General features: G+C 38.9%; 1 protein-coding gene across 2 annotated transcripts; it reads right to left on the reverse strand.

Annotated features, from left to right (window-relative positions):
* Nucleotides 1–91: 91 nt before the first annotated feature.
* Nucleotides 92–27,771, reverse strand: COG2 (component of oligomeric golgi complex 2). Of its 2 annotated transcripts, none has more exons than XM_026053361.1 (18): nucleotides 27,687–27,771; nucleotides 24,479–24,640; nucleotides 23,682–23,747; nucleotides 22,600–22,680; nucleotides 21,908–22,011; nucleotides 20,709–20,817; nucleotides 18,773–18,952; nucleotides 18,103–18,227; nucleotides 16,930–17,056; nucleotides 13,050–13,189; nucleotides 10,307–10,368; nucleotides 8,972–9,123; nucleotides 8,307–8,507; nucleotides 7,554–7,626; nucleotides 6,384–6,526; nucleotides 3,615–3,754; nucleotides 1,863–2,043; nucleotides 92–507 (listed from the first exon to the last, which is right to left on the reverse strand). In XM_026053361.1, the coding sequence occupies exons 1-18, from the start codon at nucleotides 27,687–27,689 to the stop codon at nucleotides 406–408; spliced, it is 2,151 nt and encodes a 716-aa protein (XP_025909146.1). In that variant the 5' UTR covers nucleotides 27,690–27,771; the 3' UTR covers nucleotides 92–405. The 2 variants fall into 2 exon arrangements, with proteins under 2 accessions (XP_025909146.1, XP_025909145.1); XM_026053360.1 differs by lacking the exon at nucleotides 27,687–27,771 and adding an exon at nucleotides 26,830–26,909.

Below are 27,771 nucleotides of genomic sequence, written 5' to 3' on the forward strand. Positions count from 1 at the left end.
CTCTCCCTTTGGAAGCTTTACAGAGCCAGCAATGAATGCCCGATTTAGGTATCTGATTAAAAAAGCATATGGGACATCAACATTAGGAAGATGATTTATTACATATTATTTTAATCATATAAGCTCATTCTTTTACATAAGATTTACAGCAAAAATAAAAAACATTTTCTTCCACTTTATAGTAAAAATCTTACAACTTTTGACTGCTTTCCATATAATGGAAAGCAGATCAATTCTCAGTCTTTTGTTTAAATGAGTCTATCTTGACATAAGATGCACTGATTTCTTTACTGAGATACATTAGGAAGCACTTAATTTGAACTAATTTGGTAAAATAAAGACAAGTTAAATACTCCTTACTTAAAGGGACACTGTTCATCTTCAGCCACTTGCATTCAAAAACATTTAAGATGGTTCCACTGTAGCCTGATCCTTGGCAGCTAGAACAATCTCTGTAAGCGCTGAAAAGCCTTTGATGCTGCTTGTTGGCAGGCCCATCTTTTGTATCTGAAACACATAAAAGAAGTGTTACTTTCCTTAAACACCACAAGCTCATCAATGGTTCTGCTTAAAGAATACTGAGCAAAACACATGGTTTGTCTTGCAGTACGTAGCATTAGGGGGCCCCACACACAGGACGCGCTATCCAGCTTTGCTCAGTCAAGTCCTTCCAGTTAACATCGTTTCTCACAAGAAAATATTTAGCCACCCTGCAGGCAACTGGTAACTAGCGCCAGCTGGAAGTGTTTCAGGAAAGCAGGCAGAAAAGCGAAGCCTGGCTCTAACTTTACTTCTTTTATATATCAATTTCAACTGAAATGTTCTCAAACCCTAAATGAAGTTTCTGGGCAAAGCTTTTAAGATAAAGTATCCACCCAAAAACAGCCGACAGTGTGATGATGAAAGCATTTCCATAAGCTTAGAGCACCTACAGTTCTACCCTAGAACTTCATGGGGGATAAAAACAACTCCACAAGTAGGGTCGCTAAGAGTCTTTCCTTACCTATGAAATCTACTGCTTTGACAATTAGAAAGATATGAGCTTGAGAAAACTAACCATGCACTGAAGAAAAATCTGTATCTAAATAAAACAAACAGTACATTGCTCTAAAAAGGTGTTCTTTGACTGGAACTCTAGATGATATTCAGATGCATCAAAATAATTCCCAAGTAATTATACATGATCTATCCTAGTACAACAAACTCATACCAAATGAAGGTAAAAGAACAAAAATTCACCCACTCCTAACCAAATCTGCCTGATGTTTTTTGTTAATAAGGCTCCTCCACCTCACACAAATCTGCTTCCTCTTACCCAGGCAGAATGTACCTGCCTGCTCTAATGCATCAGCAACAGCTGCCCCGAGGTAGGACCAACCATAACTGCCTGGCAGATAATGAAATCAATCTGCACTTAGAAATTTATTTTATTTCTAAAGATTATGTATAGAAATAATGACTACAAAAAAATGTTTAGGCAAATTGATGTGAGCTGCTTCACATGTTTCCTGGATTACTTTTTTCTTTTGCTTGTGTTATTTAAAGTTCCATACTTGACTTTGAAAGGAACATAATAATAAATTAGGCCAACAACTTCAAAATCCCTCAGAACAGATTCTTGACTGTGTTTTCTCTCAGTGCTTCTAAACACCAAGCAGCACTTCAAATTTGTGTAGTGAAAAGCATGAACTTTTCATTTATACAATACAGCACATAAAGGCATGCACAACTCTAGCTGCATACACAATCACCAAGGTTTCCAGTCACCTGCATTATACAGGTATAAAACCCCAAAGCTTTCAAGACCAGCCAACTCAGTCCAGCTCCTTTCACAAACCACTGACTATATTAAGGAAACTTACTTGTTCTCCAAAGTACTCAACATCTAGGGCCAGCTGCAGTCGGATTTTGTCGTCATCGCTCATGCCCCCATTTGTACCAACAGGGCTTGGGGTTGCAGTTTTTCTGGCCTGCTTCAGTCTTTTCAGGCTTTCTTCCATTTTCTTAACAGAACTTAACACATCAGATACAGTTTCACAATACCTAAAACATTAAGGGAGATTAATGACAAAAACAAATGAACAAAACACCCCCACACATCAGGATCTCACTGGCCCCAAGAAGATGTGGATTAATGCCTAGAAGAAATCTCTTGAGACGAAGCTACTGATATTTTAATCATTATCAGTTAATCAATATTTCCCTTCTTAGTAGTATGGGTGAACCTGAAGATTACAGTTCAGTCAGAAGGAGTCAGCAGCCTCCTTCTCATTGCATTTTTGACAAGTCCATAGTAAAAGATTTTGAACTCAAATAGAGACTGAGTAATGTAATGTCTCAATTCCAAATAAGCTGAGCTAGCTCCTATTTTCAGCAGCATAGCCTCAAGTAAAATTTTATCTAGAGACAGGGCAGCAACAACAGCCTGACAGACTAAAAATATGTGCATTTAGATGAGTTCTAGAAATGTATGTGCATATGCGAGCATGCTAGCCCATACCAAACAGAAGTGCCTGTTGTTAAATGACTATGATTTAAATAAGACCCTCAGGAAGTCTGCAGTAAGTCAGAAGAACACTAATAGCAAATTAAAATTGGTATAGATAAAAAAATCACCTTCCCACATACTGTGACACCCACTAAAGAAAGTTAGGCATCAAACAAAAACTAAAATCAAACAAAACAAAGATCATATAAAAAAAATCAGAAAGCTCTATGGACTAAAGTCCCACATGTAAGTAGGAAGGACATAGTATCACAGAAATTAAATCACTGTCCTGGGTATCTGTTAGTTACTAGGAGAAACTAAGGGCAGAAAACAAAATAAAATGAAAATAAGAATGACAAATCACCAGAACTGAAAACAGAATTTAATCGGGAGTTCTAGGGAATTAAGCAAATGAGCCTACAAAACATCTCAGCGTTTAAGCTAGTGCTTAGGTCAGTTTTGCTAACGCTGACATRTAAGGTGACAAATAACCTTTTGAAAAGAGCAGCTCAGCCTGGATCCAAGAAACTGCAGAACAACTTTGTGTGCTGTCASCAGGTTCACTGAAACTTTAACACAAGGCTTAGATACATACATACTTTTACATATATATACACACCCACACACACATATAAACACACCCACACACACATGATAATGTCATATATGATATATGTGTGTGTGTATGCTTTATGACTGCCTTATTAAATTTTTCTGGTATTTCCTACAAACACCATTGAATACAGAATTTCAGTTGTGTCTTACTACAACTACTACATTTAAGCGTTTCCCTATTTTCCATAGAGAGCATAGCTACCATAAACAGGTAGCTCTTCAACCTTTAAAAAAATCCAGAGCAAGTTTTAGGTCACTGTTGCACCACAACACTGAAGAGTCTCCCAATGCCCTCCCTGCCATCTCCTGCACGGCACAGACCCGAGCACAAGTCAGATACTYTAGATTCCCAGGCCTGATTTTCATTTCGTTAAATACACTATTTCAGAATAATTGTGAAGGACTGTACCATGCTAAAAGAGGCATATGCTCTTGTTTTTCTTTTTGTGACTGCTCAATGGATAGTGGTTTTTCTAATGCATGCCAAGAGTATTCTGTAAGGGTCTCTTACTTCTGTGTGCTTTCAGAGAGAGCACCTTCCAACCACTGATGAATCATAGGCTGCTTCAATATATCTTTGTATTCATTCTGCAGTCGGTAGAAGGGCTTAAGAGCACTGTCAACATATGGAGAAGCTTTTGTTGGCACGTCCTGGCAAATGAAAGGGAAACAAAGCAGGAAAAGTACAGGTAAATAACTGGCAAAAACATCAACGCCAACTGTAACACATAACACATATCTGAAGTGCTAAGCCTGTACCTAAGCCAAAAAAAACACACCCTATTCACAACAAATCCGTGAAGTGGTCCTCATACACAGGAAACGCACTACAACAAAGTAATTCAATGGTGATACACTACGGGATATACTATAAAACAACATTCAAAGCCAACAAGGCTTCTGAAGAGATGTACGTGCCAGGCAGCTACTGCTATTACTAGGGCATGACCCTGAGTGCAGTTTGCACTTTCTGCTCCTACTGAATTCAGGGAAACCTGAGGCTCTCAACAGCTTAAGAACAGGCTCTGTGTCCTCAACAGCCTCTTACTTGTATCTTTGTTAAAAAGATACCATTCCTATCATACTTCACTAAACTGCAGGTATTGTCCTCTTTATTCTTAATACCATCCTCCTCCCTCAGCCTACTTCACAAAACGTTCTTAGATGCTGGAGTTATCCCATCTTCTTCTGAGCCACCACCGGGGTGCAGGTCGCTTGCTCTCTCCAGGGATGGCCCATAGGTAGCTTGCATGGACCTCATCCACTGCAAAGGAACAGAACATGCCCAGGGTAGAGGCAATCGTTCCCCAGCTGAAATAACTCATTAACTTCTCCGAGGTTCAGGCCTCAGAACTCAGCCAAGTGCAAGGCTCTTCGCAAAGCTGATTCGTGATACAGAGACTATGATGGCAAATATTAGGCAACCCAAACAGTTGGTGCTTCCAAACACAGGACAAATAATAGAACTGCATGGTTTTTAATGCAATCTGCTTCACAAAATGTTACAAGTATATCCTCAATCACTTAATTACAACAGTATAACAGTATATACACAGAATATTCTGACTTCTGGTCTCGATTTTGCAATAGTCCTCAAAAAATTTAACAGTTTCTCCCATTAAGTTGGGTGACCAAACAGTAGGGGAAAAAAAAAGGGCAAAAAAAAATGTTATAGGGCTGGGAGATCCCAGGCAACACAGATCCTAGATGAAGTAATAACAGCCACCAGCTCAAACACCCTCTTTATTCCCTGCAGATCCCCTGGAGAGCCTGCAGCATGAACTGGGTGAGGGGATGATGCACTTGTGCAGGTTCACCAGATCTAAGGGATTAATCTGTGCTGCACTAGACCCAAGGGGCAGCGCCCTCCCTGAGCCCCAGAGGGAAAAGCCTGTAGACAGCAGGATGCAGAGGTAGGGAAGTAGTTTTGGAAGGGTTCAGGCTCCCAATGCTAGTTGCTAACTCCATTTGAAATGCGGGATCCAGGCGCCTCCAGACAGATCCATTTGGTTGCTTTGGCACTGCGGTCCCCAGCACTAAGCACTACAACGATCCAGACCCCACACAGTGGAACTTAATGGGAATTAGCCCTCCCAGGACAGGAGCAAGCTGGTGGGAAACCCAAGCTGCCTCTCTAGTCTTTATTAGTTCAGGCTTCATGCCACAGATTGAGTCAGACTGATGGCCAAAATGCTGTCACATTCACAGAGCTCAGAGCCCAAGTTAACTCCACTGAACAGAAGGCAGTTAGTTCCTACATCTCTATTTTGGCACATTAACCCATTAACTGGCTAAACAACCCATGGATAATAGAAAGCTGATGGCAATCCACTAAATCACTATGGAAAGTTTGTTTTGACATAGCTGAGCTAAGCCARGTATGGTATTTTTCCCCCTAGACTTACATATTTTATTCTCCTTCCTTAACAGAAGTTTAAGTAAAAATACTCTCTGTTAAACACAGAACAATCTAATCATTGCAAAGATGAATTATCACTTGCCATATGGTTGTTTTATCCCTTTAAAAATAATTTTTGATTAAGTATATCCTCAAAAGTAACAGTGTGAAAACTTTGAGCTGAACAAACTGAAGAAATAAACTACCCAGTTTCTCTTTCAGCTGACACTAGATGCGAACCACCCAAAGAAAACCTAATACTGTTGAAAGAAACAGACTTTCAAAATTTTCTATTTAGTCACTGAGCAAGTACAGCACTGCTGGAAGCAGATTCATGATACTTGGTAAAATGCTTTTGATTTTGGTGAGCACAGGCAGACAACAAACAAGTCACCAGGAAGCACAAAACCAGGAGCAGGGCGAGAGAGAGGCGAAGATGGGAGAAACTGCCCAGTTCAGAGCCACCCTCTGCACTGACACCAGGCAACAGTGTAGGAGTCTACGGTCCCCATTATTCCAGCATTCCCATGCTGCCTGAATGATTCCAGCACATCCTTCTTATGGAATATGACATGAAAGAAAAGTCATGTCACGCATTTTCTCAGCAACGTGCGTTGTCTTCCACAACAGTTCTACTCATTGCCCTGCCTTCCAGGCCAAGCCTGTCCCCTCAYCACCGTTAGGTAGCTAAGCTTTTGAAAATATAACACTTTTCAAAGAAGCAGTAAATTATCTCAAGTTCTTTAACAGGCTGGTGTAGTTGACTAATAAGCAGATACAAACAGGCATGGAAGAAGCCTTAAGTTCATTGCCCAGTCGATGTTCTTAGCAGAGGCCTTGCTGATAAAAGGCCTCTGGCTGCCACCTGCAACGAGCACTGACCTTATTGGTTCTCCTGTACAGTCTCGGGACTTCCAGGGCACTCTTCAGGCAAGTGAAGGCGGCCTCACTGAGATCCTGGATAATCCTGTTATTCAAGTTAGGAGTGCAGGCTGCTAAAGAAGCTTTTGAGTCTTCCAAGGCTCCTATTGAAGTAAAAGTGCTGCAGTTTAACTGAAGTTAAACTGCCCAATCACAATATAAACAAATCTTGTGAGACTCTACTACCATCCCGACCTCACTCCCTATCCTAGATGGTTGCTAGTGTCAGTAAACATATATACATACTAGTGATAAATCCTCTTACCAGTTGTTTCTCAGCCACAAAAGGGGATGGAGGTAAGCAGGGGAGAGTAAGGCACATTCAGGGAAGGGCTCTGAATCACAAAAGGGCAGATTTACTAAGGAAATTATTYWAAAAATATATTTGCATATACTTTATATAAAAAGTATATAATAATATATAATATAAATACATATTATATTAAAACATATCTATATAAATGAGAAAGGAACTCCTGTTGTGCTCKAAAGTTGAAGTATTCAACAACCAAAGTTCAGTAACTCTCCTCCTYGCATGATTCACAGGGCCAGAGCGAGCTCTTCCTGTACAAAATTTCAGTACAATATTTGCACTCGACAATGCCAAGTTCCTTTTAGAGGGAGAAGAGAGGCCCAGCTGTGGAGGTTCTGTACCAAAGTACCCAGGGAGCCTGGACTGGGCATAAGACTTGGTCAACTAGTTCAAATTTCTGGCTTTGAAGATAGAACTTGGAACTATTCTGGATCACCAACCATCAAGAGAAACTGAGACAAGTAACTGGGCCAAGGTGGTGGTAACTCGGGACTGTAAAGAAGTTTAAATACGTATGTGCCTCTTGGCTTGGGGGAGATTCAGAGGACTGTAACCTCAGACCTCACACAAGCTTTTAGCTTGGATGCAAAAACAGCACTTCAGATTAACTCAAGTCAAAGTTTTTCCAGATTTGGTATTTCTGTTCAGGGTAGTTTCCAGGTAACAGCTTAATGTTAATGTAGGGTTCGTTAAGTAACAAAATGGGCAGCATTCTTTTTTTTTTAATTGTAAATAAAAATGTGTAAAAGCTCTTTTGGGTTGACAGTGGGAACTTGGGATAAAGGACAAAGACGCTGAAGTCAACCTTTCACCTTTACCTGCAATACAAGACATATTCTTGAAGCCAATCATTTCAAGCTTTGGTTTCACCATCTCTAAAATGTCAGGAATCTGGGAAAAARATACAAATATGTTATGAAAGTATTTGAATTATTCCTACATTCCACAAACTTGCAGTAGATCAAAAGATAAGACTACTGTGTTTAATCTTTTCTCAATTTTTACTGCTTTATCTGAGAAGTCAGTAACAGCAGAATGCAATACTCATAGTCAGTAAGTTCTACTACCTTACCAGAGCCCTCACAGGAAATAATTCAGGATTTGGTAGAATATTGTCATCTCAGACGCAACTTGCAATTTCAGAAGTTACAGAAATTTCAAMCTTATTTATCAAAAAAGAAAATTTATATAACAGAACATTACTAAAATAAAATCATGATTATAAAAGCCTTCTGAGGCTCAAATATTAAAAACAGTAAATACAAAAAAGAATAAAACTCTACTAAACCTGAATATTACACYATGTGCTGAGATACATGAGATTTCCCTTCCAAATTGGGCTAAGTCCAGCAACTACTGATAAAAATTTTAAATATCTGAACTGATTTTTCTGTAATCTGTCACTCACTTTAAGCACAGAACAGACCCTTCATCTCAAGTGATTTTTTTTGTATCAGACTATCTCCTTTTCAGGCTTTAGAAGAAAAAACATATTTTAAATAAACTAGCTTATAGCATCTATAGCATTATAGATGAGTGAGAAACCTCTGAGTAAAGAGGCAAAAACAAACCTGGTCCTGGAGTTTATCCAGATCTGCAGCAATATATATCAGTTGAGTACTGGTTATGGAAGGCAAGGGCTGAGTTTCCKGAGAGGACCCATTCCCTTGGTCCTCATTAGGGCTTAAGTTTACAGAAGATTCTTTTCTACCAGGTGCCACAGATTTTTTGCTTTCCTTCACACTGTCACTAGAAATGGGCCTTGCATAAACCTGAAACATCATATTGAGGGAAAAGAAAAAAAAAAAAAAAAAAAACACAGCGAAGGCTGATGAAGCCAGATACATACAGAAGGCATAAAAAGAATTGCTAAGTTTTCTTCATTAAAACGCATGCGTGAAGGATATCGACACTGCTAGCTTACATAAAAACATATTTATAAAGCGGTTTGGGATGTATTACAGAGTTGGAAGATTCTGAGCTTTTTTATACTATAAGGCAGTCTCTTTGTTAATAGCACGTATTGCAGTGACAGCTTTTTAAAAGCATCATAAATTGGCTAAAAGTGTTCTTAAGTTCTTTGAAGTTTGTGACTTAAAGAGGCCTTTTTATTTTTATTTTTATTTTTATTTTTATTTTTATTTTTTCCCAACTTTTAATTTTTATTTCCCTCCTTCAAAAAGTCTCCTGCTGATGGACATAACCAATCACAAGCATAAGGAGGTTGTTCTCTTACCTCACTAATAAACACAGAGTAGCGGGCCAAGATTTGCAGGCTAAGCTTCCACAGGCGGTGCGCTAACAGCGGCAGAAACATTTGATCAGACCAGCACTTCTGAAGGCTCTGCCAGACCATGTGAGTCGCTAAAAGACAATACGAGCTCCCAGCTAAAAATAAATACAAAACAAAGGTTCATTTCCAAATAATACTTGGAAAAGATGTAACATAACGTATTTATATTATCTCAATTTATCTTTCAAAAAGATACCATCACAAAGAAGCAAAGAGGATTTATAAAGCATTGTCTGAAACAAAACTATTAATATCTCCACATTGCTTTGATTTCACATTCTGCTAAGTCACACCGTAACTGCAAGAAAAAAAGAAATGAAAATCTGCCCGCAGAAAACTCACTATTAACTTGGCCAAACAATACACTTCGTAAGTTAACAGTCCAGGGCAATTTCTGACTGTCTTGTAACCAGGTTTTAATAAAACTGCAGTTTCTCTCACAGTTACATCCAAAGAATCCGTTACAAATATTTATTGAAAACACTGTAAAAATATTCTTACTGAAAAACTAGCATTTCTAAGCAGTTCAGGAAGTAACATTTCATAGCATACAATTTGAGCTAARGAACCTGTCTGCAAGTTCTGGATACACACTGTGAAATTATAGGACTTAGGCATTTCTTCATTTCTCCTGTCTTCAGTTGTCCTTAAAAAGTAATTATCATGTACATATATATATATATGCACACAAGAATTTATTTTATATACTCATACATATTTTGTTCTTAGCTGTCTTCAAAGGCATTCACTCAAAAGAAGTACCAATTTCTCTGTTTGCCATATATTTTTAAGGAATAAATCAGGTTTCCTGYTCTGCTCTAATCTTTTTCCTTTTCTATTTGCTATGCTTGCTTCCTCATTTACTCATAAACCAATTTACATTTTTGGAGCAGAGAGCAACACTACAAAGGACAGCAAGGCTAAATGCTGCCAACAGACAGTCATTTCCCACCCTGCATAGTTCTGTACCAGATAACAAAAATGTGTCCCAACAGTGCAGTGCAGTCTCTTGGCCAAATGCCAATTTAGGAGGCCAAATGTCAATTTAGCTTCTTCTTATGCTGAGGGGACAGGTTCACAACACCTTGTTGGCTACTGTAGACAGGCTGATTTCAGGAAAATCATGGAACAGCAATTAATCAATTGACCAGAAAAATCACATGATCTCCCAGAATTCATGCTTCTAAATATTTAAAAGGGAGAAAATAACGACCAAACCATAAGGCATTTATTTMTTTCAAAAAGAGAAATTACTGATTTTGTAAAATAAAAATTTACCTGGGGCTTCTTCTAGTGTATCTGAAAGTGCTTCTTCTAAGGCCCCTCCTATCTCTCTAAACCTGAGAGAAAAGCATTGAATATTACAAATCAAAAATTGTGCAACTTGATGCCTAAACATTTTTCAGTATTCAGACCTTTTGCTGTATCAGTGCTCATACACAAATGGCTTTAAGCATTTGTTTTCCACTCCATATAAAATAGGACTGATAGTGAAAGAGAACCTTTGACATTATACAGAAAGAAAACTTGCACACTGAGAAAACTATTAACGTTATAATCCCAAGCCATATCAGAATAAAAGCTCACAGATACTGTCAAGTCCTTAGCTCTTTTTATGGAGGTGGAAGGAAGTTTTTTTGGCAAGCGTTGTTCTTTTGACACTGAAAGTCAACACATTGTCTCATATTTGCTTTAGCTGTCCTTCAGGTATGACATGTGACATTGGAGCCTTCAGCTTTCTATATGTTTGTTAGTTAACACTGACACTAGGTTCAGCAAACAATTCTGTACTGAGTTACCAAAAATCAACAATTCCTCACTGGGGGCCTTTTTTTTAAAAAAAAAATAACACATATGCATACATATACATATACACACACACACACACAAAGAACTACAAAAGCAAAAGTTCTTACTAAATGCTCCAACTACTTTCCATATTGCAAGATGTATTAAGCAAAATACTGTGCTATTTATCTACCTAAAAATTGTTACGAGCTGTACGAATTTCTTCCGTTTTCCCCAACACTGAAAAAAGTGACCATTTTCAGCTTCTCCACGAGCAGTTCCTTCCTCATTGTATTTTCCCCCTTTTTTTATTGCTTTCATGTGCCCTACAGCAACTCTGTAAGCCTCTCTATCCAACTTGCTGATTATGGTCCTGCATAGATCTTCAGAGCCTCTTAACTCTCATGTCGAGACCAGTGCCGGGCSCATCTGGTTCTTCTTGTTCAGCATCCTGGTGCCTCTGACTCAAGCAGCACCGGCCAGCGACAGGGAAGGACCCTCTCTCTCTCCTCAGTGTCACTTAATCACCAGCCGGGGGCAACTRAAGGTGTCCCAGAATAATTGCTGAAGCAGCTCCAAGCTGGCAAAAGGGTTCAAAGGCCCAGACCAAACATTCTCAAACTACCTCATTTTCTGAAGGGAAAATCTGTTCCTCAGAGGATTGTTTGTACAGACTTTAGCAGGAATGCTAAATAGCCACTAACAGTTCAATAAAAATCCTGTGTAACTGGAGGATATTAACACACCTCAAGGAAGAAGTTCCTCTGATACACAAAATGGATACCTCTTATTTTTTCCGCAATTCTGCACTAAAAAATTCAGGTGCAACTCTGGAATTTATCGGACACTTCCAGTATACAGGAGTGATGAGAGTTGAACCAGCTGCTGTTATCTGACTTACTGGAAATAGTGCACTATTCACAGCAATCTTAATGGAAAAAGTTATTTTTTTTTTTTTACAGCTAATAAATATAAAATAAGTCAGAGCTCAAAATATCTAATAAGAAAAAAAAAATTTTGAACCAAAGGAATAAGCTGAAACTCTATTTCAATTTTATGAGCAAACATATTGATGCTTGATCAAACGGCCACTTACTAGAAAAGTTGCACTTTCAACAAGAAGGGGAAGATTCACAGACCTGCTAAGGACATACATTAGTTGTTAAAAGGTTTATAATTGCTGTAGTCCATGGACTCTTTCAGCCTGTGCAGAGTCAGCACTGCTACTGTACTGAGTGCTACTGCCTTTTCCCTTGGGCCGGCACCAATATTTGTACAGYAAAGTGGTCTGGAGAAATGGCTTGAAGTTGCAAGTCAGTGTTGTTTTTCCCAGAGTTATCGGTGCCTGCAACTGGTTCACGACGCAGCCGCAGGAGCAGCTCCGGCAGCAAAGAGAAACGCAGAGCTGTCGGGGGAGGTTGGGGCTGCCGCTCTACAAGGCGCAGCGAGTCACTGAGGCAGCGACACGGCTCCCGGGCTCGTGCTCCCACCACTCACTGTGCATCAGCTCCAGCACTCCTGGGATTCCTGCATGGGACTTTTCAGCAGCGCTTACTGTRTAAATGTGGCTGTGGTTATACCACTGTAACCATTTAGCACGTCATGCAATAAGCTAGRTCACTAAAGTACTCCTGGTTAAAAAGCAATCAATCAATCATCCATATTTTCTTTGCGTAGTCTTTCTTGTAATTCTCCCACTCTTTCTTTTTTAATTCCAGAAAATTTGAGTAATCTGATATACAGTTCAACCCAATAAACATGTGCAGTGCAAGAAATAAATAGGCTGGACATTGTGAAGGATGGGCAAGAAAACTGTGTACTTGGTTTCCCTAGCAGAGAAAAGGTATCAGTTGACCRCAATATTGAAGGGTATATTTTTAAGGTAAAGCACAGCACAGACAGTCAGTGCAGCGCAGAGCTTGCTTGCTCAAAGCTAAAAACAGTGTATTAAAATCATTTTAACAGAGGGGACTAATCTACAGTAATTCTCAAACCAAGTAATTCTTACTCCAATATGGATAGAAACTGAAAGGGGTGTGGAGCAGAAAGCTGGGGCAGGAAACTTGTAGCTGCCTGTACTTCTGACCCCCTTCCCAGCTCACACCACCGGGTCACTCTCGGAGCAGACAACAAGAAGGTGTGACCCTAAGCCAGACCTTCTAGTTGTAATTAAACTCTGCTTCTAAGAGAGGAAGCAACAAAAACAACAACAAAAACCCCAACAAATACTAACCTTATTTGAAAATAAACAGGCAAATTCCATTTGTTGTTAAAACTGTGGTAGGAAGGATGAGATCTTAATCTTTTCACACTGGCCTGTGAGCCACACTGTCGTTCAAATTTCCGCACGAAATCCATACTAGCAGTGTACTTCTGTGTAAAGAGAAGGAGCACTCTCATCACTAGCAGCATCCCATGGAACAGTGAAGACCACAATCTATTCAACACTACTGCCGAATCAGACTAAAGGTAAGCTCACGATTTAGGGTGGGTTGAGAGTGGCCCAGCAACTAACTGTAAGGTTTCAAAATCCTGGACTGCAGAACTGAAATCAAGAACCAGTTATCCAACAGATACCAGCTCCATGATAAAGAAAACTGGTTTATGGACTAAGTTGTTAACTCACTGCTACAGTTTTTAGAAGTGTTCTGCACAAAACTGTCTGCATGAGCAGCTCTGCCAACCCAGAAACTGAACCACAACAACAGCCTGGGAAAAGGGAGAAGAGGAAAGGTGGCAAAACAGTGCCATACAGCACTGGGAATAAGGAAAAGAAAACAACAAAGGTAAATAAACTAGAGATGAAACAATCAAACAAAAAAATACACATATCCAAGCATACAGGAGAACAAAAACAGGATTTCACCCTTTCCCCATTTTATACAGGATCTACAGTATGGGAAGCTGGTTCTCTAAGGATACCCTGTTTTGTAAATCCTAARTATTTGCAACAGAATTTGGAACAATTCTAGCTTACCCTTTCAAAATGCACTCTTTTAACTAGATGTTTAGAAACAGTATTAGTATACCAGCAAGCAAAGAGAAATTACATTAATTCTCCAAATGCACTTTGGGCTTATTCTCAACTCTAAGCTATTAATATCTAAACAGTAACAAAATAAAAATTAAAATCATTGGCAGTGTTTTGTGAAACAAAAAGCTACAAAACATTTGAGTTAAAAACAGAGCTCAAATAGTACATCAAAATTCTAAGTCATTTAACACAACATGAAAACTAGATGAATCTAGGAGTCAAAAATATAGCTTGCTATATCCAAATTTCAAGAAAAAAAACACAGAGAAATCAAATTGAACCTGCTTTTCTGGAATTAGAATGTGCTTATTAAGTCATTGCCGACTTTATGAAATAAGCCTGAGTGAATTTGAGTGTTTCYGACTGCTGCCGTGAGAGCATCAGGACTGAGAGCTTTAGCATGACCCGCAGCACTATGTAAAGGATGTACCGAGACTCCTAAGCAGCAGTGAAGCATCAACAGCCCAGTAAGAAGCCCAGAGGGGCTACTTACAGCTTCTGCTCTCAGCTTTGGCAATGCAGGACCTGCCCCGACTCAGGCAAGAAGCTCTGGTGCCAGGTGCCTCAGGACGCCTGGAAGCTTCCCTTAAGGATATAACTACAGTACCTATTTCTTTTGACGTGAAGTTTCAGTGTATGAAAAAAGACACTTTGGAAATTGCACAAAAGCTTTTAAGTAACCAATTCTGTTCCAAYGGGGCTTTATTACAAGACAGGGGAGTTGTAAAAGGTACAGAAGTTAAATGCAGAATGAATGGCAGCTTAGTGCTTTTTCAGGCCTCTTTTCTTAGACARTCAACCCAGCACTCCAGAAAGGCAAACAAGACATTATTGCTCTGCTGCCTTAAGTATTAGTCAGCGATATATAAACCACATACTCTAAAAAGACCTACCACTTTCAAAACCAGAAGACAACTTAGAGATATTTAGCTCATTATCAATAACCTTCCAGAAGTAGGAAACTGCGAGACTGTTTCCCATTCCAGCTTCTAGGACTTTTCTGTTGGTTCCACAAAGTTATTTAAGAGAAACTAAAGCAGAAAACAAATGCAGTAATTTTCAAACACAGGAATGTAAGCTTACAGTCTCAAAGCCATATTTAAACATTAAAGCAGGGACACTTTAAAAGGTCTGGATCAGACTACGAATCTGACTATGAAATAAGGGCACAACAACCTGAAATAGTTTAAATGTCAACGAAAACAAAAAACAAACAGAAAAATCAGTCCAACCCAAGTAAAGAGCTATTTGGACTTATATATCTATGACTGCCAGGCTATGTTCTACTGGATTATTTAARTATACACACACATTCTTTTTTCTTTCATCCCCTCCCTCTACCTATAACACTGCATACTCCAACTTCTCTGCATTAAACGCATGTAACACCCATCTAYAATGCAACCAAACGAAACTGGGGATGATTTTTCTGCATTTTTATCAACTCAGAAAACAGAACTACCAGATAACTTCCTAAAATCTGCACTGTATTATTTGTATTATAAGCATTGCAGGAAACAGTTTTAAACTCTTGTTGTTGCTGTTCTTAGTTCCTAGCTACTCCTATTAGTCTTTACACAGAAAACTCCATCTGTAATTCTGTGATAACACTTGACATTTCAACTTAGAAATTTCTATGATATTATTATATTTCAGTGATGACAGTATTGGTCACTGTCAGTTACGATGACCACAGCCATTATAAATGGCCAGTCRTTTTAAAACTAGTTTATATAAAACAGTGCACTCAGATCTTGTGAAGATAAGAAACATCTTTTATGTAAAGCAAGTAGCCCAGAGGAGAAAAAAAACAGTGCATTTCACAATTTGTGCTCTGCAGTGCTTTAGGTAAAGGCTTCCAGAATGACTGATGATTTAAGGGAAATCAAAAAATATTCTCATCGAGAAACCTACCGTGTCATTGCCATTTTTAACCTTTTTTTTTTTTTTTATTTCCTTGTATGCTTCTTATTTAGACCCATTTCTGCAAATACTTATTCTCATGCTTGCCTGCCATTAGTTATTCACTATATCTACATAGAAGAGATCGTAAGAAGTCAAAAGCAAAGCTATGTATTTAGTAGTGACACTTCCTGAACACAGAAAACATTTACTCGTGAACTTCCCTTAGCACAACATTTAACATTACCCTATATTTGTCCTAATCTTCTTTGCCTGGCATATCCATCTGGAAATTTTTTTCATACTAATTGCAAATCATCTTGCAAGAAAAAAAAAAATCCAAATCTTCAAGCAATCACACATAYATGGACAGAGAGCACATGAGGTAGAGCAGAAATCTCATATTTTCCCCTTTGAGACATTTTTATTTTTATTAATCAGTGCCTGAACCTATCTTCATGCTAGGCCCAGCAGTCTGTTCCACCAGTATTAAGAAATCATCTTTTAGAGATGCAGAGCAGCTCTGTTCCCAAAGATGAAAATACATGAGTGATAAGTACTTCAAATTAATTTTAGAATACAAGTCRTCTCATACAGTTTGTGACACTAAAGAAAATAGTTCTTGCATGTTCTAAACCTTCCCACACATTGCCTCCAAGCATTTTGGTTCTTCGAGCTGCCTTCTGTTGCTTTCCAGTCACATCATCACCAGCAGTACTGCAAGAGTGCAAAGGCTACAAGCAGCAGAAGCAGCAACGAATTTCCTAATTTTCCTAATTTTTCCTCAGTACAGCACAAGCTGTAACCCAGATATTTAATTAACACAACAGCCCTTCCCAGGCCTGGACAAACACTGGAGTCATCTGCCCCTGCCTCCATTTATGGAGCAATTCTACAACTAAGAGAGAACATTTGCTTTGGCAGTAGATGTTAAGGCCAAATTCACAGAATTAAATGACTTCCAAAAAGTTCTGTACGAGGCTTGCAGACACATCTGATAGAAGAATTGAGTCCTGTGGATATTAAATCAAGTGACATGAGGTAACTTCCTCTAAGACATGCCAAAATACGAATTTACACATAAGTAGCAGAAGAAAAGAAAAGCTAGAGAACACGACTCATTCAGTTCTTCTTTGCATCGAAGGAATGACAAATAAAACAAAGCAAAATTAATTACCTCGTGAAATACATCTGGGTTTCCAGGGTTAAACAGTGATGGTAATTTCTCTTCTAAACCACGTACTATTTCTGGCCACACTGAATTGACTAAGAAATCATATCCAGGAACAATATTTGCTTTTTCACTGAAATAAAATTGCAATTATTCCAAGGTTATATTTCACTCCTAGGCTTCTATTCAGAGATAGTGATAACTAAAATACAAGGACTGAATTAGAAAAAAAATGTAGTTAAGTTTTTGTTTAAAACAAAATTTGATTTGCTTAAACTGCTCTTCCTTTGAAACTTCCTATCTGACCCTAGTCTCACCAAATGCAAAATATTTTTACAACTCCAAAAATGTTTTCAAATTTTATCAGGTATTTTGCAAGTGTGTTTTGGAAAGTACCTTCCAGTTGTTAAAATTGAAAATATGCAAGTAAAAATAGGAGTAACCAGGTCCAAACTTCAGAGATATCAATAAGGAATAATGCAATGGAAGGAAATGAAATACTTGCATAATTTTTCTAAGTTGTATTTATATATGATTTTGTGCTTCCAAGCAAAAGATTGTTACCTGGCTCTGGAAATGTAAAAATTCAGAGTAGAAAATACACAAKTACAAACTAGAATCATTCTGTTATTGAGAGATTAAAATTTACTGAGGGATTAGAAGAATTGAAATGTTAGAAAAACTAAAAGTCACTAAGAGCTCAGGAATGGATGACTAATTAGAAAGCAGTTCTGCACTTCCTAGGGGTTACATCCCTAGCTCTGCTAATCAGAGCAGTCCACTAAACTTGCCTGTGGACAGACAAGTAAGTGGATACAACTGTGCAGACCTCAGTCATATGAGCTTCAAAAAAGGCAACCTAATTGCAAAAGGAATATGCACTTTGGGCAGACAGGGGAAGTACTACACAAATCAATTAAACCATGCAACCTTGATTTAGTTTTGCTACTGGAGTACAGGATTCTTTCCTTCATTCCTCTCAAGCTTGGACCTCAGCACCAAGAAAACTGTTCATTGCTTTGGTTTTAAAATCATGGACATGAGAAATCAACCTTGACTATGAATCTTCAGGAAAGACCAGGTAAGWCATCTTTGTAAGAGAGGTAATTTTGCAAGTCATTTCCTCAGCACGTGACATTAACTTTTGACTGCATTTGAAAGAAGCCCCAAGATTCTTACCTTGAAATAGCTCCCCCCGTGACCTCACGCAAGAGCCGACAGTGATGGGGAACAAACTCCAGCAGTCTATTGTACATGGCCTGGAGGCCGTTGGGATGCGACTGAACGTACTCTTCCACAATCACCTGCACAAAGAGCTCAGTGTTAATTGCGGAAAACTGAATGCACTATAGTAACCTAAGAATTACAGCCGACTGACACAGAAGTTTTAATGCTATAACCCCAAACACCACAATACTCAGGCTATTACTTTTTTTTTTTTTTTTTTTTTCCTCTCCCCAAAATGATACAGAGTTCAGCTTGCCAGCTTGGATTATTATCTTCCTTCATGCAGCACTAATCAGTTTGACTGGCCACCAGAACAGGAAGGGGCTTCCACCTTTTAAATGTTAGCCACTGCACCTGGCTTCCTACCCACAGCACACATCACCAGCACCTGAAACGGTCTATAAAGTTAAAGGGTGACTGACAAGAATTTTCTTATAACCAAAATTGGTGGTAGACAGATACAGAATTTTTCCATTCTCTTCCTTAAACAGGAATAACAAATACACTGAAATTGTTCTACAGGTCAAAACAGCAAAAGGCTGTTTTGAAGTTGCTAACCAGAGCTGGAGAAGAAATACACGTTTCCAAGTCTTTTTTTTCTAGATTTATGATTTTATCTTACCTCATCAACATAAGGTTTTACAAGCACTTGACCAACCAACGCCTCTGCATCTCGTGTTTTGTCAATAGTAGCGTACGTGCGAAGACAGTGCCGTATTATGTCAACATTGGAAGTCTGCAGGCCTTCCAAGAGCAGCCCTTCCAGGGACTGCTGCAACATAGCTGTTATTCCAGCGATGCGCTAGGAAAAACAAAACCAAAATGCAGTTAAACAAAAGAAACAACAAAAAAACCCCACCTCAACACAAGCACAAAAACAAAGCCATGCCATCGTTACCGAAGTAAACTTTTTTGAAAGTAATAATTTAAATTTTGATTGAAAGGTACACAAGTTGTGCTGTGGCTATTAAGTACACATTAAAACAAGCTAAAAGGCTTGCAGGTGCCTGCTAACAAGTATTTACTACAATAAATTAAAAAATGCAATTAAGTTGAAAGTTATCTGGTAACTTAAGGTCACACTTATACTGAAGAAAAAGGTCAGTAATTGTTCCCTGTTCACCACTGTCTATGTTAACACACAAAAGCTTTTCAGCATCTATCTCTCAGGGTCAAAGACTAAAGTAACAGCAACTTCCCAGCACCACTTGTCACATTACTACAAAACAAAGACATTGGAATACACTGGCAAAAAGTGGCCTGCCATTAGATGGCTTCTGGTTTCTGTCAAACAGCTACTTCTGTCAACAAATATTCTGGTTTGCTAATCACTTTTCCTGATCKCCTGCAACATCTCCTTCACTAAATCCAACTCATTGCTACACTCCCTAGATATACATCTGGCCCATGACASTCCATTAGAATTCTGTATTTGAGGCAATTTCAGCATTACACATAAGTTTACTTACAGCTGAACTACCATCTTCAGCACTCAAATCTCCCCTTGTTTTTTTGTACACTATGTTCATTCACCTGTGATCTTTTTTTAATGATTGCAGACTCCATTTTGAAGATCTGAAGCCACTTACTCAATTATTTACTAGTCAAGAAAATTATGATTTGATGGTCCTTAGAAGCAACATGTACAGGACACAGTCCTGGTGAATTTCATTAAGGAACTGACATAGTGGGGATACATCAGGGGTCCTCCCACCATGAAGTATTACTGTATTTTTCRCAYTTAGTCTTATTATCAGMCATCCTCATAGAYTGGTGTCCCAGRCAATCTTGTGAATTACCCCTGAATCAAACTGGTATTATCAAAGTCTTCACTGAAACAAGCTTAGAGTGTCATRTGCATATAAGGAAAAACTAGAATGATGAAGTACCTCACTAGCTCAGAAAGCCAGCAAGGATGACAGCTTCCACGCTAATCAGTTTCAGGTATTTCCCCATCTTTATCCTGCACTACTGAAACTGCCTTCCTTTAAATACTAGTCAAATGGAAGGGAAAAGACAAAGGTAAAAACAAAGACAACAACAACAACAAAGAAAAGCATTCATATTTCAGAATAAATGGTTATTAAAAAGAGATGAGTCTCCTGGCTTGGATACCCTGATTTAGGCAACAAATATCACCAAATAACAAACTAAAAATAAATAAATAAAATTCAAATCAATCACTAAGTATTTGTAAATGATCATTTATTTTCAGGTCTGTAGAGGGCAGTTAAAAAAAAATAGTATAAACCTCCATAAAATCTCTATAAGCCTGCAGGCCTCATGAACAACAACAGAAGGTGTAATAGGTCGACAAAAATACGTCTGCTCTATTTCCTAGTCTTATTTGAAGTTACTTCTCCTAGCAAAGTTAGGAAACAAAGCATCAACACTCAGAGGAAATAACACTTCTAGTCAAATGACAGAAAAACTTCTTGAAATTCATTTCCCCCATAAACAAATTAAATAGAACTCTAAGGAATAAGACATTTGTCTGCTAATTACCTTCCTTTTGCTTGATCCTGTGAGTGTTAAAGTGACTGTTTTGCAATACTTACTGGTCTCACTTTGTCCAAAAGGGGCATTCCTTTACTTTGCACTGCATGAAATTGTAGCTGGTTAAATTCTGTGGCAATTCTCTCTAAAACTTGTCCAGTTATAAGTGGGCTGGAACAGAGATGATATATGCAAAATGAGAATACACAGTAAGAGCTTTTCAAATCAGCTCCCTTTGATTTGAAGCAGATGGATACCATTGGCCCCATGTTTTTGCAATAATGCAAGGCACAAAGCAGAAGCTGCAAGGTCTGGCCTCAGCAGTACAGATCATTCTTTTCTGGGATGTTGTTGCTTCCTGTCATACGAAAAGCCAGTTTTGGAAAGCTCAACAACTATGTGAAGAGCTCTTCACCATCCAGATTTGTTTCTCATTTCCTTTCGCTATCACGTGGGGAAAAAATCAAGGTCAGGCATCTCTAGATTAAGTCCTACCTTTCTCACTTCTAAACAGTACCACCAATTACTCTAAATTTAGCCACTACAGCACAATCCAGATTTGATTCTGCAGACTGCCTCACCTTTCCTGAAAAGGTTTATATATGYTTTGTTTCTCTAGATATTAATCAGTTATTTTGCCCATCTCTCCCCATTCATTACCATGTGGTCTAGTATACAGAACTAAAAAGCACTACAGAGAGTTTCACATTAGGATGAGGACATGAAATTGTCTTTTTCTTCCATCGTAAGTTGCACTTTACTTGCATCCAGCACATAGCTAGTGCACCAGTTCCACAACTGGCAGAAAGAAATCTTCCATTSTTTCCCACAGGTAAAGGGAGAGGTTACTTTCTATGGAACTGTTCAATCTTGGSAGCCTGACCAGCTTTTGTCACAAGGGTTTTCCTCTGCCAGAGGTACTGCCTGTGTGGTTTGCCTGCTTCAGACTATTCTCACATCAGTCTTCTCATCAGTCTTCTCATTTATATATAGCCAGAGAAAAGGAGGGGAAGGAGAAAACCTGCAAACTAACTTCAAAGTGCACATTATCACTGATCGCATGTCAAATAATTCAGAAATTGGGAGACTGAGTACTGTGACTAACTAGCAGAAGATTAATTCTAGGAAAAGTTTTAAACTGACAGCYACTTACTTCATCACAGAGTTACTGTCTAAAAATTAAACATTATGTTTGCAACATTCTGCTAYGACATTACTAAATTAAGTCAAGCAGTTACCAGCAAAATTGATTATTTATTACCTGTTTCCCTCTAATGAGGAGAATTCTTTAGTGCTTTGTGAATGTAGAATTTTCTCAATTTTTTCAACAGACTGAATAACATGAATAAGTCTCAGGACACACATCTGTAAATAAAAAAAAAAAAAAAAAAAGTAAATGTCTGCCCTCAATCCCCATTTGTATTATGAATAGCACTGAAGACTTTTTGGCTGGTGTCCATTTTGCTGGTGTAACCTTTATCCCTACTTTTTAAATAATGTCTCAGTTAAAATGGTGCTCATATAGGTCCATAAAAGCCCACAAACAATGTTACAGTTGGAAATTTTTATTCCTCATTTATTCCAAGCTGGGCAGAATGACCAATGTTAGATCATTTCTATCCCCCATTTAAATTTTTATTTCAATTCCATTCACAAATAYATATTCAATCAGAATTAGGTGGAAAAGACCAATTAAAGTTTAAAAAGTCAACCAAATCCAACCTACATGCTTTTGGTCAATAGAATAAAACATACATTTACATTCAGTTAGACATCGTAAATAAGCGTGCCATCCAAAACTTCAAAAACTGTTTTATAAGTGCAAAAGCCTCTGTAAGGTATATATCTAGATGACCAAGAACTTAGAAAACRTATTTTTCTTTGGTTTAATGGCCAAAACAAAAGACATCCTAACAAAACCTTTTCAGTGAAACAATCATTTGCTCACTGTACCTTTTTTCTTCTAATATCTTCTTGTTTAGACATCCGATCATCTACTGCTTGAATTCCTTCACTGACACATGACTTAAGACTCTGTGAGAAAGAATTCAGTATGAATTGCTGGCTACCCATCACAAAGATATATAATATATATATWAAAGRTATAACATTTTAGAAACGTTATATCTTTAAAGTTAAAGCTTAGATTTTGAGTTAAAACATTTGCTAGTACTCACATAGTGCTATTTTTCTACTTATTCCCCTCCTCTAAAATCTACTCAAAAGGTACACTAATAAAAAGAAATGAGAGAGTACAACAACTTCTTTCAAAATGAACAGATCAGAAATAAAATAACTGAAAGTATAACCTGTTCTCAAAGTATTGCCATCACAAGTATCATTATTTCAGGCAAAATTGTTATTTTAGTTGCTTACAGAGGATAAACTGTACATTTACCTTTCACACAAGACTAGGCAATAAATCAAATGTGATTTTATGCCTTGAAACAAAAGTTATAAATCAGACTTAGAGTAGCATTTCTCACACAATATAAAAGGTGCATATAGCATAGAAATGTTTAACATCAAGACTGAGATATTTTGAAAAAACATTTATGCAACAGACATCTCTCTGAAACAGCTGCAAAGAGAAAGATCATGAAGAATTGCCCTTCACTAATTTCAAGCCACTGTAGGAGGTTAAGAAGAAAATAGAATACAAAAGGTCTTCTAGAGCATGATCTTTAACAGTAAAAAATATGACTGAGCAAAAAGTGTACGTTATATCTGACTTAGTACCATCTTTAAATTATTCAGGTTTTAATATTTCACTATATGCTCATCTTGCAAAGGTCTGTTCATGTAYATACTTAAAGAATCCTTTAAACCTTGGCTGTAAGGCACTGTAAAGAGAGCTTATTGCTACTACACCTGCATGAAAGCACAATACCTCTCATTACCTTCACTAACAGGCTAATTGTCAAAGAATAGTYCTTTAAAATAATTACTAACATAAATAATGCATATCTGTATCATATGGAAGTGATCTTAAGTTTACCAAACTGGGTATAATAACTGGTTTGTTTAGAACATACCAAAACTTCTTCTCGTAACTGTCCCAAGGGTACCGAGAGCTGATTAAGAGCCTTATCCATACCAACCTAAAGAAATCACCATAAAAAAAAAATCAAGTTCATATGTGACTTAGTGAGAGTCATCATTTTATAGATACTGGAAAAGATACTCCCCCTTTATATAGTCTTCAAGCACAATGCAAAGATATGTTCTCTTAATGCCTCAAACGGAGGCAGAAAGAAACAAGACTGTCGTGTAACACCAAAAATGAAAGAAAACCTAGACCTATGAAATCTACCTTCCAATATCTCAATTTTCAATGCCATATAACCCAATAAATTGCAGTGAAGAAGCAAATACAGTGGATAATAAGTCACTTTCATCYGAGAATGAATTACAACTTGCAGTTGAGTCAGTTTTTCCTTACTTACTATAGTCAACATACTTTCAAGATTCCTGAAAGAATCCCTTGAAATGGGCAGATTTGTATCTTTCCATTCAATTTAAATGACTTATTCAAGTTTTACAACTACCACCAATTAAAAAAAAGGGTTTGCCTTAAATGTACCATAATGAGTTTAACCATTTTAAGAGAAAAAGCATTACTATGGCATAACAGCAGTTTTGCACAACTCTTCACATAYGTGAAGCAGCACTTCACATATGATCTTCCAGTGTCTCTCAATGCAAGGGGCTGCACCTAACATTTTCAACACTGTAGAATCTAACAGTGTAAATATAAATGCCATGTATTTTGTATGTACTAAGCTGGAACACCTGAAGTTTGAACTACACAGGACAACTTATGGACACTTACTAGATTTGTTGAAAGATTTACAAAGTCAGCATAATCCTTATTTATGAGTTCCACCATAGCAGTTTTAAGTAGCTTGTAATAGAGCTCCAGATCCTCCCGGAGCTCTTCCAGCTGCACCCGTTTCCTGCAGTCAGATACAAAGTGGTCGACATCGAAATTCGGCTGGAAGAGAAACAGCAAAAAGAGAAGGATACAAATCAAAAGAAGTTCAAATCAAGAACACAYGTGACCTCTCAGAATACATGTGAGCTCCTCAGGATAAAGCATTGCACAAACAAGTAAACTGATCAGTTGAGTTGAAGTCCAAGAAAAAATGTAARTCTTATCAGCTTCCTAGTCCAGCCAGGATACTGTTTTCCAGTTTGTACTGTATCACACTATTAGAAACAAGAGCCAGTTACACTTTTTCTCAGATCTAACCTATCTTGTAGCACTATAGATTTACTTTTGTTAACCAAAGATTACTTTTCAGTGAATATTGAGAATGAATGTAGGTTTTTAAATGCTTTGTATGCTGTAAGATAGAGGAAAACTCTTGTGTACTCTTTCCCAAAGGCAAGCATTTTATTACTTGTAACAGGARACACAGATCCCTGACAATTTTACAAATGAAAGCTTTCACCTTTTCTTATGCAAGACTATTAAAACTTCTTTGATAAAAGTCTAGCCTATTATACATGAGAGGCATCATTGCAATTGTGAATAATTCAGGTTTAGCAAAACTACAAATAAAATTATTTAAGTCTTGTATAGATCATGTTTGGTAGGGAAATCCTTCAATCTGATAAGCATTTTATTAATTGACTCAGTCAACATTTGATATCAGAGTACAAAGCTGGTATCACGGAGGATTCCAGCTGGGTGTTTCATTGAGAAGACTGCAAAAAACCAAATCTACGTGTACCACAGAAGGTGCTGAAAGACTGTTAAAATCTGTGCTGCGTATAAAGAGCCCGAAATCTTTAAAGCTATTTTGATCCAATTTAAATCAGATGTTAGACTTGTTCAAGAAGCACAACTTTCTTCGAAAAAAAAAAAAAGTGTGCAACTCTAATATTAATGCTACTTAACTGGAGAAAAAGCAGGCCTTTTCTAGTAAAGCAGAAAGTGCACAAAACAACACACACAGAAAACAACCTGCAATTGTGTCTTGGCGGGTGAAGCCATAGTAAGGGCAGGTTTAAAGATTCAAATTAAAGGGAAACTGTGCCTCACCTAACAACATGGTCACAGGAAAGTGCACTGAGAGCATGAAAAAACATCATTGCCACTAAACTTTTAGGTCTACTGCTGACAGCAACATTTGGCAAGTCCCCATTTTCTCCATATACTCTTAGGCAGTATTAAGAGCTGAGTAAGCTTTTCCTTATGTGAACCAGTTTTGCACAAAAAATAAAGTCGCATTTTAGAGAACCCCATCACTTCCAACGCCTGTTCTGCCAGAAGGAAGAACAAAACCAAACAAAWAGCACCTTTCAGCAAAGGTCCTGCCAGCTCATCCGCCAACCAAGACAGCAGCTTCCCAGGCTGCCTTCCAACATCCCCTGCAATGCCCAGGGCCCAAGAGCTCCCAAGCCATCAGACTGCCACAGCTGAGGAAGCAGCTGGTCCAGGAGTCTACAAGTGCAAAAAAACATCYGAGACCTTGAAAACCAGCTGGACCTGGTCCCAGATTTTGCTTTCATGGAGAATGGGACAGGTTTTGAGGCTTCCATGACAAACGCTGCCGGAGATTTCCGCCCAAACCAGCCACGGCYCCAGGGGCCTCCCGCAGCTGATGTGTTACTGGGTATGACCCTGCAACATTTCTGACCGCACGAGAAACATTCTGCCCAATTCAGCACATACCTGCAACTTGAACGTCTACATTTCTGTCATCTCCATAGAAAACCACAGCAAAAATCACTGAACTTTTCACCTGAAACACTGGAAAGCTGCACACATGCCTCATCYCTTCGGCCCAAAGGGAAAGGATGGCACTAATGATGTGGAATACCTACCGGCTGTAAACCAGATTAGAGTTATTTAATCAGAAAATACAGGTTTCAAGCACCAAAGCCTCCTTCTGCTTCAATAAAAGCCACAGGACACAAGGCTGCAGCTGCACAAGTTTTACCGGCAGGAATTCAGTGGCACTCGGGGATTTGCAGCCTCTGGAGAAAATGACAAGCAGAGACCCTTTAAAGATCTCAGAGTAACGACCCCGCGTTCCTACTGCTCCCTCGGGATCTCGCCTGAGCTTCAGGCACAGACTCACATAAATARGAACAAAATAGGAACTGCAGCGATTCCGGGCTGCGGCAGGAGGCCAAGCGCCAGAGCCAGACCCGGCCGCCCAGCCCCTCGCCCACCTTCATGAACTCGTCCTTGTCGAAGCAGAGGTTGTCGGGGCCCCGCGGCAGGTTCATCCTCCTGCCCTCCATGGCGCCCCGCGGAGCCGGACACGGCGGCAGGAACCGCCGCCGCCGCCACGCCCCCCCCGCAACATGGCGGCGGCCGCGGCGGGCGGCCCGCGGCAGCGCCCCCTGCGGGGCTCCGAGCGGCGCCGCGCGGCGCCCGCGAAATGGCGGCGGCCGCGGCTGGGCCGCGGAGGAGAGGGGAGGCGGGAGGCTGCGGGGAGCCTCTGCCCCGGGTCGGGCCGGCCTGGCCTGGCGGAGCCCTCATTAGTAATTACCTTAGCAGCGCCATCGCTTCGGGACTGCGCGGGTTCACAGCAAGCTCGTCTGCAGACGCCAGTCAGACCCCACCTGCCCCTCCATGCTGCTGCCCTGTCCTGCTTTCAACAGGCACCTCTGCCAAGGCCTCCTCTCCTTCCAAGTCCTCTGTCTAAAAGTGCTCTAAAAAGACCATCTGTTTCCATTTATGCTTTTATTTGCAAAGGTCTTATTACCAAGATCTCTTTGAAAAATTGGTGAAAAAAAGAATATGCTTCCGCTTGAATTTGTTTCGTCATGAGGTCGTCACACTCTRTATTAATGGATATCACTGTAAAATAAGTAACAAGTTTGCAGAATTTTATACTTCACCAGTGAAAACAGCAATTGAACAATTACAGTAAGTTAAGAGTAAAGGCAGAGTTAGGACTCATGGGTTATTTCTACATGTTGTCCCTGAGTGGCCATCTTCATCTGRGGTAGTGGCAGCACAAAGGTATGTCCACGATATCTCCAAGACATAAGAGACTTAGCAAAGAAGAGAGTGAACTAACCATTTCTGAGAGTCATTTGAAGCTTTCTTTCCATTATTTTTGAGTTCGGATTGTTTAGGTCATTTCATTATTATTATCCTTATAT

Source organism: Nothoprocta perdicaria, unplaced genomic scaffold (assembly GCF_003342845.1).
Source record: "Nothoprocta perdicaria isolate Ctin4 unplaced genomic scaffold, notPer1 scaffold_99, whole genome shotgun sequence".
NCBI lineage: Eukaryota > Metazoa > Chordata > Aves > Tinamiformes > Tinamidae > Nothoprocta > Nothoprocta perdicaria.